The sequence below is a fragment of the Rattus norvegicus genome, chromosome 1 (assembly GCF_036323735.1).
Source record: "Rattus norvegicus strain BN/NHsdMcwi chromosome 1, GRCr8, whole genome shotgun sequence".
In the NCBI taxonomy this organism is placed as follows: domain Eukaryota; kingdom Metazoa; phylum Chordata; class Mammalia; order Rodentia; family Muridae; genus Rattus; species Rattus norvegicus.
The window spans coordinates 155881590-155895757 of NC_086019.1; the positions used below are offsets into that span (position 1 = coordinate 155881590).

Here is a 14168-nt window from a genome sequence, read left to right on the forward strand (position 1 = left end):
TTCTAATTTGCAAATTTCCCTTTAAATATTTGTTTGCTTGGGTTGCTTAATGCAATATTTATGTTGAAGAAGCCAGGCTATTTGTCTTTCAGAGTTTCACAAACTTCAAATATTAATGATTGTATCTTTATAAAGAAATCAAATTACCATGAAAAAATCAAATTGTGTCTGTCAACTGATCATGGAACCTGTGGGTTTGTACATATCCATGTTCATCGCAGTTTAGTTTTGTGCTGAACTTCCCAGGACCCCTTCACAGTGACGTTTTGTTCTTCCATCAGGAGCCATAGGACTTCCGAATGGGTACTTTTCTGTGCTCCGGATTCTTGATCTGAGATCCGAACTTTGGTTTTTGACTTAAGTCTTCTTGGTCACATTATTACTTATTCTTTAATATATTTTGTTTTATATTTTTTCTGCATGAAAATAAGCTACAGAATACAAAGTGCTGCCCAATGAGCTTTTCCAACTAAGAGAAAATAGGGACTTATAAAAATTATAAAATTATAAAAATTATAACATAAAAAAAGAGGAGCCACAGAAAAAGCACACTTGAACCCTGTACAAGTTTAAACTCCAACAGAGCACACCATTACCCACAAAGGTGACATTATGGAGCTACAGAAGCTGAGTAACTGGCAGATAAGAGGAAAACAATGAGTCCCTCCTTCTCAGGTTTCCTGAATACAAAGCATAAGTCCATCTCTAAGAACATGGGATTTAAGTGAGAGAAGAGAGGTTTTGAGTTTTTGCTTTCTTCCTTATGAATAATGTATTTTATATTATGCTAAAACTTATCAAAGCATTCTATGGTGGTGTGAAGCCAGGGAGTTTCATGCCAATGGACCTACCAACCAGGAGACTTCTGAGTGACAACCAAAGAGGTGCTGACTCCTGACATGAGTATTGCAATGTCTGTCACAACATGAAAGGTATTCACTTAACCGACACACAACATAATCAGATAAACAAAAACATCTGTAGATGTCTATGTGCACATCCGTGATGGAGTACAAGGGTTGGAAAGCATCCAATTAAAGACATAGCATATTTACACCAAGTGGAGAAACATATTACCTATCAGGAGAAACCAGCTATGATTGTTTCCTTTCAGGTTGGGGGTAGGATTCCTTTTATAAATGGCCTTATTTGGATATAATTTACATTAGTTAGATGACCTTAAAGTACACAATTTTGTGCTCCCTGATGTATTCATAGAATTATGTAACTATCACCACAATCTCAACTTTACCCTAAAATAAATCCATACCCATCAAATGTCACTTCCTACTCTCCATACCTCATTACCTAAGCTTTATACAGCCATTCAGTTACTTCCCTATTAACTAGCCACTTATAAGCAAATTGTTTTAAATTGCTATGTCTAACGTGTCTCGTGGAAATTACTTGTTTTTTACAACATCATAAAAATGAGAGTGGGTTTGAACCCTCAACTGCATGAAATACAGGGGGTGGAGGAAGAAAAGAAAACAGAAATACCAAAATAACCAAAAGAGATAGTATTGAGTCTAGTAACATGTGGTGGCCTAAACAGTGACCAGGCACTACTGCCCAGGAATAACAGAATATGTTGTATGATTTGCAATAGTCAATTGCTCGTGATTTTAAATATAAACTTGAAGGCAAGGCTTGCAGAAATTGGTACTCACAAGAACAATGACATTTGCAGCCAATTGAATTCCTGACCTAACAGCTCACCATTCAAGCACATACAGGGATGGTGATGAGGCAGGATTTATCAAGGTTGCCAATAGCTCTACACGTGTGATGCCTTCGAACTAAGCCTGGTAATTCAGTGCTCAATAGATTCAAATGTTTGCTTAGAATTCTTTCTGATGCCAACTTACCCCATGCCATACTTGATTGGTATTTTCCAAATTTCTAATCATATTTTCTCCTTGAAAATGATACATGGGGATTGAAGATGCCATAATGTAGACAAGACAGCACTGATCAAGTACAATTGTTACTGGAGCTGGAAACCTGCCTTTACTTTACAGCCATATGCTGTATAAATAGCAGAAGTGCTAATTTACTATGTTCACCCAGCACTTGTGGAGCAGATTAGCTCCTCTTCTCTATTAAAAGGAATAATTACAGTGGAGACAAGGCACTGGTGCTATATATATGTCTAGAAAAAATAAAGAATAGCCTCATAAGCCATATATAATCTATCATAAGTCAAAACAGTTAAGTTCCTAAGTGCATTGAAATCTTTGTGAGCTGGAATTGTGATTTGATTTTGTGTCCATACATGTAAGAAAGCATGACCATGAAGGGGTCCAGTACCTTCCATGTCACGCAGAAAGGAATCAAAGTGCATTTGCTCATAATACTGTTATATAATTTTAATTCTGGAGTATCAGGTATTTTCTGTCCTTTTAAAAAAGTGTGGTGTTCAGTATTATTATTATGTCTGGTCAGAGAACTCATGAAACACAACATTTTCATACTTGGGAAATGTTAACACGTTACATTCCTTGCTTTAAAACATGAAAGAATTAATCAAGGCGACACCTTTTTCATTTTCCTTTGACCCATGAAACCATTAAAAATGATGTGGTTTGCATGCAGCACCTCTTGGGGTCCCAGAAACCCCCGCATTCTCCGTCTGTGTGTGTCTATGTGCTTATACCCAGGCTTCTCTCCTCTTGGCCCCATTTTGTATTGGCATGAGAATTCCCAACTGTTTTGCATGGAACGCCCCCTGTAATGTTGAAGAGAATGTGTGTCTAACACACAGCATCACATGCCATTAATTCTTACATGATATTTTTCTTTTACTTTCAGTTACTGGAATTTAAATATGCTTGACATGTAAAAGTAGCATGACACTGGAGTGATGCAAGAGTCCACAATGTTCCTTTAAGGAAACATGGGGCACTTCCCAGCCTTGTCTGTGGTTGACAGGTCTCAATTACAAGTTAGATGAAAACGTCATTAAATACAGGTGCTGTCTGCAGACTTAAGTTCCAAGAAAGCAGTGCTTTAAAATAAAAGATAAACCTTTTCCTGATCTGGCATAAAATTAAGCTCCTCTGACTCCGGTGAAAGACATTTCAGTATGCCAGTGTTTTCTGAATGAAGAAGATCAGAGGACCACAAGATATATATTAGGGGAGGGGGCTTGGTTGAGCTTCTAACTAATAATATGGGCACATGACTACACCCCACCATTGGGTCAAAATGCTCATCTCTCAAACAACAAGTACTAATTTCCTCCAAGCTGTCACCTCTCTGGCTCCATCTTTTTTCCCACCAGTGGCCAGTGCTAACCCTGGGTTAAAATAGCCCTTTTCACATTGTTGTTGGCAATCCACTTAAAACCTATGCTGCAACAACAACAACAACAACAAAAAATTGTTCTGTGGAGATTTTTTCTAGTGTTTTTCAGAAGCTAAAAGATTCAAAGATTCAAATCAGTAGAGTGTGGATGTTAATCAGACTGGTGGGACATTTTTGAAACATTATAGAAGATGAAGTTAATAAGACACTTCACAATAGCCCCACAAAGCATTTGTGTACCAACAGTCACCATGTAATAAATTAAATATTTTCTTAAAATCTACTGAACAGGCATGTGCTAATCAATTGAGTGAACACATTTTAATAACTGTAGTATATATGTATATATATATTATTTTAATTCAGACCTCTTAACTAATAGACAGCTTGTACTCTAATGATATTCAGTATTCATGCTTATATTTTGCCCCTTACCAAAATGTAGATGGTGACTGTCATTTCTCCCATGCTTGGGTGATTACCAAGTAAATACCATGTCAGCAGCTTCCTGTTGATTGCCTGCTGGCTGTCACCAACAAACTTTGATACTAGCATTGGACTCAACCTCTCTGTGCCTCTCAATCCAGTCTGTAATAAGAACGTGGGGCTAAATTATCTTTCAAATTAAAATACTACACTATAATTACCATGTACCATAAATCTATATGCTTCCTTTTGTACTTTTAATTCAAGCTGAAATAATTCAAATTTAATACTAAATCACCTAGACAATGAGAAGAAAAACTATTTTTCCTATAGTCATTTTGTGTCTGACGATAAAACGGGAAGTGTATAGTGTTTTGCGTTGACACTGCCTCATGTGCTCTTGACGCCTAAGAAGGGCGCTGACTTGCAGATGAAGGTTCAGACGTTCAGAGAGACTCAGTTACTTGTCCAGCTGCTAAACTAGGATAAAGAGTCTGAATCCCCCACCCTAAGACACCGCTGTCACCACTCATCCACAAAGACCGTTGTGACTGTAAACCCATGTCCCCCAGGTGTCATTATCAAGGCTTGGCACTCCTTGAAAATCAAGTCTGCCTTTCGAGTCCTCCAGCACCTTTGCAGTGTGTCCACTTGCCTCACTACAGCTCTCTGTGCTTTTACAAACTAGTTGTTTTGTCAGCATGAGTGTGACAACAATTAGACGTCCCCTGTTTTTGCCCCATGCCTTTTCTCCTTCACAGTCATTCAATGACAAGCGTAAAAAGAGCTTCATCTTTTCACGAAAATTCCCATTCTACAAGAACAAGGAGCAGAGTGAGCAGGAAACCAGTGATCCTGAACGTAAGTAGATTCTCGAAGATAATGCCACATGCAACACAAGAAAAAAAAAATCTTCCAGGGCATCACTCATAACAGGCTCTCCCACACCACACACCTAGACAAACAACATGGCAGGCAGGCAGGCAGGTTTTACTACTGTGACCAGTGTTTGATTGCAGTCTGGATCCTTCCCTTCCTAGGGCTGTGTTTTGCACAAAGAACTGAAAAGGACCTTGAAAAAGCTGGGTTCAATTCTAACCAGCATTTCTTTGTGACCAGAAACAGGCTTGATTTGATCATACAACACCCTAAGGTTTGAGACAAATTCTTTTCTGCCTTGACATATTGGATTACATTCACCACGTATGTATTTTGTCTCGGATTCCAGCTCGCTGAATTCGCACCCTCTCACCCTCTGGGAAGCCATTCAAGGCATGCTGAGAAGGGAGCTTGTATTGGTGGATGCAGAATTCGTTGTGAAATTTGGAGTGAGGACATTCTTTGACAGTGAACAAAATTCCATTCACTGATTTTTTTTTCTAATTTCTCTTCCCACAATCTCTAGCTTCAATTCACAAGTCAAAATTTTCCTTTTATTTCTCAGCTCAGGGAGTTTGGGGTGAACATTATTTCTGAAGATAAGAGGGTAGGATCCAGACTGCTTGGGCAACACGGTCCGTCATGGTAGTATCCATTTCAATTCCACTGACTTCTGCCTTCCTCTTCCGTGGCTGTTCTTCCTCTCTCATTGCTCTCTCTGGGGACTTCCATGCAGGACATCCCCGGATTAGGTGACGACGGTTATGGAACAAAGACTCTGAGTAAGTTTCCAGGAATGGTCACTGTTAACTTTTCCTTTCCTTTCCTTTTGAGTTTGGCTTTTGTTCCTTTTCTTGAGGGCCTTCCATTCCTAGCATGCACACGATACAAGTTTCATTTGTTACCTAGCTGTGAATGCTCCTACAAAATAATTTTCAGTCATTTTGTTCTGCATGTCAGCATTTAAAAGCAAAGTGTGTCAGGCAGTCTAACTCCTGCTGCATTTAGCGCCTCCCCTTTCTGATGGCGTGACAATGGCCGGCATGGTCTGGATGTCCATCATGGCATCTCTTGCTCAGCCACCAACTTGGTCTCACAGAGCAAGAGACCATGTTGCAAAGAAAGGGCGAGCTAAGTGTTCCAGAATGGCAAAGTAGAAATATACCTTATGTTCTTTCTTCTGCCTTTCAGCAGTGGAAAGATATAATGACCTTGCCCGACTCTATAGTTGAGCTATACTTTTCTACTAATAAAGGAGCTGTTTTCTAGTAAAAAGCAACATGCATTCTCAAAAAAAAAGTAAATATTAACCTATCCAAGCCTTAATTCTTTGTTATTAACTTGACTGATTTCTCTTTCTCTGACTTGCAGTGGTCCTGCTTGAACCGTTTGTATGATAGTTTTAGATAAACATTAATGCCTTTTCCTATCAGTGAGTTACCAGCTACATTATGCTGTCAGGGCTTTGTCTTGTAGTACGAAATGAAAAATAAGATATATTAGACCTTTACATTTTCTACTTATTCATGTCTTTGGTCTATGTCTCGTTGCACTTAGCAATTAAGAACAGGTATCTATGTCTCATAATCAATCCTATGCTGTGATTATGGTTTTTCTTAATCCTAACCCCACTCTAGAACCACCAGTGGAATAGGAACAGAATGGTGTATCTTTTGCAAATGAATCACATATTCAATTTTGCTTTGCTTGTCTTAATGTAATACAGGAGACATTCTTAGTTGTCCATTTCATTTTGTAAAGCAAGCTGCCAACGCGTTGGATTTCACGTTGAAGGGCTGTTTACATAAGCCTGTGCATTGTCAATGATGCCTGCCTCTCAGGGTTCACATTTTGACTCTCACTGGCCTGTTTTAAACGTGTAGCTGTAGCAATCAAAATCTGGTCGAGTGCTGCTCTCCTTAAAGATGAAAACTTTATCTCTGAAATAGTATAGAGAATGTGGTGTGAAATTTAAACACCGATGTTAGCATCATCTGGACGACATCAAGCACCGCCAATGGGAACTTACACGCTCTCAATGTGGAAGGGAAAAGGATTGTTTTAGCATAATGCTAATAAAAAAAATACGCGATGCCCTGTTGAATCCAGAATGTCCAGATGCTTGCTTACTTTTTAAAAAACGGAACAGATTTAAAAGAAAAAAAAAATCAGGTATGCCCTGCATCACAATTTCACAGTAGGTAAGATAAGAATGTCCGAGGAAGGTGCCCTCCATTACCAGTGAGTATCTCACTGTGCGCTCGGGGACAGGGAGCAGCCTTTCACAGGCTCATAGCATCCCCTTTCCCATGAGTCCTTGGACTTGTTAAATATGTGCCCAAGTTAACTTCACAGCTCTGTCCATAACGTCACACAGAGAGGAGTGGTGTGTGCTATAGAGTTAATCCCCTCAGCAGCAAAAATGTATCCATCAAAGCATTTTAAAGCACTCTTTTGCTGTTAGAGAAAAATGTGCCTTCCTTTTCTCTTTCTTAAATATTCCCAAATAGTCAAAAGTCAAGTGGTTGCATATATATCCTTTTGGTGCTGTGGACATATGAAGTTCATCAGTTACACATGACCAACTCATCAGCTGAACAACAATATACATACCTCTGTTATGTTAACCAAGTCCTTCGGGAGGAACTGAACATAACTCATGCCAGATCCTGCACTGGGTATCAGGCCCATTTATCTTCTGTCTGCTCCATTCTCCCAGAATTTAATAGCTATTCCAGCAAGGATTGTAGAATAAAAACTAAGTCAGGAAAGATTTCTCAAGGACTTATTGTTTCCTTCCATATTTTTTACTCACTGGAGCAGGAAAGCGCTTCAAGAATCCCTTTTAGACCTGAGGATTTACTTGCAAAGTATCTAAACAGAAAATAAAACCAAAGGGACTCCAGGGATCACCTGGTAAATGCAGTCTCCCTTCAAGATAATTAAGGGCTAAAACAGAGACCCAGGAAATCGCCTACACAGCAGTGGACACACACTGTCCTTCCCAATACCACTCTATGGATGGATGTGTCATAGTATTTATTGAAAGAGTGTCACTTGGGTTGCTACTGTTTGATACTAAGAGGTACTTTCTTCTACTTGCTGAGAAACAGTGGTATCGAGTAAACTGGCAATAAAGTTTTCATCTTTCTCTTATCTGGATTCTGCTGGTGCGATCTCTTCCACGGCCTTTCACTTGCCTTTGCTTACATTTCCAATAGCTTTGCATGGGTGTGTCCTTTCCGTTCTGGCTGCTCTCTGACGCTTGATCCTTCTTTAATTTGCTGTGCTGTCCTTGCAGAACACGTCTCTTCTAATGCCAGCGATAGCGAAAGTAGCTGCCGTAAGTTACTGCTTGGGCTTGTGGTTCTTTTCTTTGCGGTTGCCCCTATCGCCTGTGGTAGTCATTTCGCTGCCTTTTTTTTTTTTTGTTTTTTGTTTTGTTTTTTTGTCATCCTTCACCAAAGCAAATGGCTTGAAACAAAATCAGCATTTGATGTGGAAAGATACAGACGACACAGGCACCACCTGTGAACCCTAATATGATGTGTGCACGCAGGCGCAGATTTTCTAATACCAATTCCAACCTCAACTGACTGAGACCCCCATGGTGGATGATCTTGACATCTGATCAGCTGAAATCAATGTAACCTCCTTGGAGGAGAGAAAGTCATGATTCTGTTCTTCTTTGGCCTCTTCCCTTCTGCTCCTGAAACAGAAATATTTCTAGCTCACAGTGATCCTTTAAATTGGGTCTCTTGTATCACTTTCTCCTTCATTAATATTTCAAGACACATAACAAATCTAAGGAATGGTTGGGGAGTTGATGAAAGTGCTTCATCTAATGCTGAAAGAATTTTTAAAACTTTTTAGGTCACTAAACATAACTGAAAAGGTAGGTACTACTTTAAAATGTTCTCTGGTCACCTCAAGCCATTTGCTTAGTGTATGGAAATATTCACCAACGAACAAGCACATCCTTCTAACCAGCCCTCACGGTTTCCTGCTGCCTACTTACTGGTCTTTGGTGACTAATACAAGTACCTATTAGCAGTGGGGTCCTTATGTTTTTAATATTAACTTGCACTTCTTAGCAAAATGGGTTACCCAAAAAACAGTTGGAAAGAGTATCAGAAAAACTGCAGACCTGATACATGAGCCAAAGATATAAATGCCAATGCAGAAATTGGTATTGTCTTCTGCTTGAATACTAATTGAAAAGTAGAATTGTTTGGGACATCTGTGTCCACCCCGCTATAGTATGATGTATTATAAAACCATGCCTTTGGAGGCGGAGTGCTGGTTTATACGTATGATCTGGAGATGGAGAAGGGTTTTGAAGGAGCCCGGTGGCTAGTAGAAAACATATACACTAGAGACAGATGTCAGGTAATGATAGGGATCAGATAAGGAAGGTGACATGGACCAAAGGCTGAAATGACAAACTTGAGACAAGATGCCCAGGCAGAATATTAAAGTTGCATAATTGTCATATTGATGAAAACGTTATTCCTCGCTGGTGGAAGGATTCAGAGTTCTTGTGCTCAACATGATTGCAATCTTCCTACTCCAATGCTTAACCCAATGTTAGGATGAAGAAAAATTGCCTTTCCCATTTCTCATTGATTTTTTTCAATTCAGAAACTAGCAAAAAGGGAAGAGCCAAAGCTTCTCTCTGACTCCATGAGCCACTCCTGATTTTTCACAGGGAGAAATATGGCTCACTGGTGTGGTTTCATGAAGACCACTAACACTAATTTCCTTGGTTTTTAGTTTTCAAAAACTTTGTCCCCGTTTAGCACACAGCCATAGAAAGGGAGAAGAGCATGCCTTGTCCTTCAGTCCTCTTTATGGGGGGTCCCTATAGTAACAACCTTCTCTTTGGGAAATTACAGTTTTAGAATTTTTTTTCCAGAGCCACTAAGCCAATAGAATTTAAAATTTAAGCCCTAGCTTCAAGCTGTTGGGGTGACGAGCCATGATGACAATTATTCTTTATTCTCCCAAATTATAGCTACACACAAATATTTATTGAAGGAGTGGAGTTGGAATCATTATGTTAGTAAGGAAGATGTCTGCCTACGAGCCTTCACTTCTAAAACATAACTCAGACATCTGGTACCACATCAAGTAGAATCATTCCATTCAGCATGTCAAATTACAGAGGCTCGAGCATGCAAGATTCCCTCCAAAGTTAGAAGGAACAGTCAGCACATCATTTGACAGCTTCTGCATGCAAGGTTGCCTTTCTCGGCACCATAAAAACCAATATGAACACTGATCAAGCCTGGATCTCAATGCACACGTACTGGGAGAGAGAGTACAATAAATAAACAGGAATGCCACTCCAAGACAAGCAGTGCAGCAACACTACTTCCAGACCGGAAGTGACTTATGTGCTTCACTTGGAAAAGAAGAGCACTTGTCAAAAGGGAGAGAGGAACTTCCTTCGAGGGGCAGTGCCAGGACGAAAAGGCAGAGGCATGGCCAAGACATGTGTTCCAGGAAGAGGCAACTTTGATATCGAAATAGACTGTATTTTTCTACTGAATTTCTGGCTTTTGCTATAGCCGAGACTTTTATGTCTCATGAATGGCAGTAAACAATTGCGGAAAGACTCTTTGCCAATATGAAAACTGTTCAATCTGGAGACAGAATGGCTTTATGAAAAGTGGGGGATAACAAAATCGTCCAAGGCTACTGCACAGTGCACAAAGCCCCATTCACGCTGTGTTCTGCAGACGCACAGCCCGGCACATGCATATCTACGGCCTCCACTTGTAAAGTATAATTCGGACATCTGCTGCACCAAGTCAAGCATTACTTTCCCAAGTACAACTATATTGAGTAGCAGCTAAACTGTTAACTCATTAACATGCATATTGCCTAATTATACAAATGCCACTTCAAAACCTTAAGTATTGGATGGTTCCATATTTCTGTCTACCAACAAAGTAGTAAAGTTAAGGATCATGGCTCTCTGTGTATACCTTTCGATTGTCCTTGTATCTGGAGGCAGTGAACACCAAACGGCTATTATCAGCACCAGGCAAACTTGCACGGCTAATGACCCACCTTCTCAAAACTCCATCAAGCTCTTTACACAAAATGGATGTATGGGTGTTGACAATCATCCTTCTTGCTCATCGGTATTCATCAGTTAAGTTAGGTTATTCCCAATGAGGATCTTGAGGAAATGGCCTGAGTGTAGTCTCAGAGATAAGAAGACCCAAGTCTTTTCTGCAAAGGTTGGTAGTCCTGACCCCCATACTTTCTATGCCACTCCACTTTTCACAAGCATTGCCCATGGCTGGTTTTAGTTCTTTCCTCTTGATTATCTCTTTTGCCTACCGCAATGACACTATTACTAGGGAGGTCTTACCTTGGCAGCCTACTTTGCACAGAAGGCAACTAGTGTGCCTCACCAGTAAGTGATAGCCCTGAAGTTTGTGATCCTGACTCGCACGCAACTTCTTTAAGCCAATACTTTGCAACCATTCTGTGCTACTCATCAGACTAGTAAGGCGAGACCTGCTTCCAATGTTAACTGTATACTAAGCCTGAGTTTAAGGGCTTCCTCTTAGTTGAGTAATTTAATCTTCTGGCTATCCTGTGGAGACACCGAGCTAACAACTAGATGCAAATCAAGGTGTCAATGGTAGCCAATTGAAAGTAGCTGTTTGAAGACTTTTATAGAGAGCAAGAGAGATGACTCCTCAGTTAAGAATACTGGCTATTCCTCCAGATGATCTGAGTTGATTCCCAGTACACACATGGAGACACACAATACTCTATAATTCTAATTCCAAGAGGAACTTTTCTAGCCTCCACAGACACCAGGCATGCAAGAATGCATAGACATGCATGCAGGCCAAACACCCAGACTAATATAAAAAAGAAAAAAATAAGAAATAAGCATAAAATATTTTTGTGGCCACACTTCAGGCAGTGACTGCTGTATGATTCCCACTGAGGGCACAGAATGGAGGAACACCACTATGGGCTCCATACTTGCTACCCTGACATGTCCTGGTGCTAACATTCTCAGACCCTGGGAAGCAGACTGAGTCTTAACAGCCATCAGGTGTGAGCACTAAGAAGTACGTTTAGAACGTTATACCCAGCATTGACAGCGCCAGCCCCACCCCCTCCTCGATTTCTTATTTCCAAAACCCCAGAAGAACAGAAGCTTCTTTTTTCTCTCAGGAAAGAGGGCCAAGGTCTTGCTCTAGCCATGCCTCGCTGCGGCAGGCTCCTGATACACATACCCAGTGCTGTGCAGGGTTCTGATGGGAAACAACTCTGCCAAGTGTCTGAGAGCTGCAAACCCACAGACTGTGCTGCTTGCCCACTGCCAACCACAAAGTTGCCAAAACAAGACCGAGAATAGTTTGTACCTTTTGCCAGCTGTTATTCTAAGTGCCAAACTCTTGTGAGGAGAAAGAGAGAGAGAACCTAACTAAGGATGGCTATGGAGATGTTGTCCCAACAGAGGGGAAGAGAAAGCAGAAGCGCTGGTGTTTACAGGTGAACTTCTTCAGACCTCTTCAGGTCTCTCTGTGACTCTGCCTTTTCCGTGGCCCCATGCCCTTTGTGCCCTGCAAGCTCTAGTGTGTCCCGTGGATAAGTCTACATGTCCCACCCTCCTGAGACACTATGATACACTCAACAGAGAAAAACAAATGTGGATTTAAATCTTGGCCACCACTTAATAGCTGAGCAAATGGGCCTCATGGAAGGCTTGAACCTCAGCTTCTCCACCTGAAAAATGGGTCACCAGAGTACCAACTACCCAAGAAATTTTGTGGAAACAAAAAGTCAGTAATAGTAAAGCAATGCCCCTGAGAATGACATGGAGAAGTGCATTTTTCTCTCTTCGTTGCCTTAGGATTTGCCCTTTGCATTCTGGTTCTTTTCTACTTCTTTTGTTACTGGAGCTTAGAAACCGGCATAAGGTGCTGAATTCACAACTCTTCTAGAACCTCAACCTCACAGCTTCTCCAAGAGCTTCCCATGCACACATAGTACCTGCTTGCACAGGGCCATAGCAGTTGGGATGCACAGAGAATTGCAGTATTACCTGCCAGTACTACAGCTCTGAATGAAAGCCAGTTCCTTCCATAGGAAACATACCGACCACAAAAGAGCGGACAAACAATTCTCGCCTGAAAGAAAAGCTGCGCTTGTCCTGGTTTCCTGAATCACATACGATACGGACTGACATCAGATGTTATTTAAAATTTGTATTCGGAAGATCCCATCGGGGTGATCTGCAACACGGCTGGAAAGAGATTCAAATAGAAGCATGACGTGCTATGGTTATTTAGAGGAAACTGTATTTCCCAAAGGGAAGTGATCGTATTCATAGACATGCAGAGCCGAGCCTTTCTCAGCACCCGTTACTCATCTTGTTTTTCACAACGGAAATCACGACGTGAGTTCTCTGTCATCTTTTAGGTGCTGGAGTCACAGTGATGGATGAGGCTTTGCCTTTGTGCTCATAGAAAAACCAGTGTAGAGGACAGACTCTGATGATGACCACCTCCCACCTGAACCTTTATCTCACTGTCAGAATTCTCCTGATAGTTTCCAAACCTTCCCTATAAAGTTGGAGTCCATTGCCCCCATTAAGGAAGCATGCTACCCTCCCTCCGACTTTTTCTCCACCATCTTGTGAATGGCGATGCATCCCCAGATCAGAAGACTTGGGCTTTAACGTCAGCCACTTTTTTTCCCCGTCTGAACTCAGATTTTGTGTTGTTTAATTTATTTGCAGGGAATCATTCTTTCCTGGAATACACAAAATTCTGAATCGTCCCACACTGGCTCCTTTTCTCAGACAGAAGGATGCTACCTAAGCACTTCCAGGGCAGGTGTGGACATGTGCCACTTAGGACAGACATTGAGTCTTACCGTCCCTTCAGGATGTAGGGTGGCCTAGCAGTGTCAATCCCAATAGCAAGTCCTCTTCAAGGGAGATATAAAACATGACGTAAGTTGGCAGCCATTTTCTACCGCTACCAAGACTCCATAGAAGACCTCTATTCTACAACCACTACCATATCATAAGAACTGATTAAATCAGCTGCAGGCATCAAAACCATCCGCAGTTACCACCTTCTGTGAAAACAGCTCACTTCCCCCCGGTGCTGGAGCTATAGAAGAGAAACTCAGATTGGCAGACTAAATGTATCTGGGATGGTCAACCTATAGACTCTGCAGTATAGTATAAAGCAGTGAGATTTACTGTCTTTTGGCCTTGGAAAAGACAACCTCCCATCCGAAACCACCTCCAACAGATACTGAACTGTTTTCAACATCCCCAACCTACCCTCACACCAAAGATTAGCCAACACTAAACCTAAGACAAATATAGGAGCGGAACATTTGGGATTTGCAGTTGAGTTAAACAACCCCTGACCAACTAGTTGATCTGGCGTATATATTTGATTTAAAACTAGTGCCAAAGTTGACTCAAGGCCAACCCTGAAGCAGAGGACTTGCAACAAATGCTGGAAAAGCATTGCTGCCCTTGGTTCCCATCCGGAAGCTTCGAG

The 14168-nt window shown here is 41.1% G+C and overlaps 1 protein-coding gene across 36 annotated transcripts in view; it reads left to right on the plus strand.

Moving 5' to 3' along the window:
- Dlg2 (discs large MAGUK scaffold protein 2) overlaps positions 1-14168 on the plus strand; it is a 2051694-nt gene that overhangs the window by 2017045 nt on the left and 20481 nt on the right. For 17 of the 36 annotated variants that reach the window (XM_039089312.2, XM_039089345.2, XM_039089318.2 and 14 more), the window contains 2 exons: positions 4494-4593; positions 7913-7954. In XM_039089312.2, coding sequence (XP_038945240.1) covers positions 4494-4593; positions 7913-7954 — 142 coding nt within the window. Of the gene's footprint in view, positions 1-4493; positions 4594-5347; positions 5394-7912; positions 7955-14168 lie in introns of all 36 variants that reach the window. The other 19 variants (XM_039089341.2, XM_039089349.2, XM_063272693.1 and 16 more) reach the window with 3 other exon arrangements.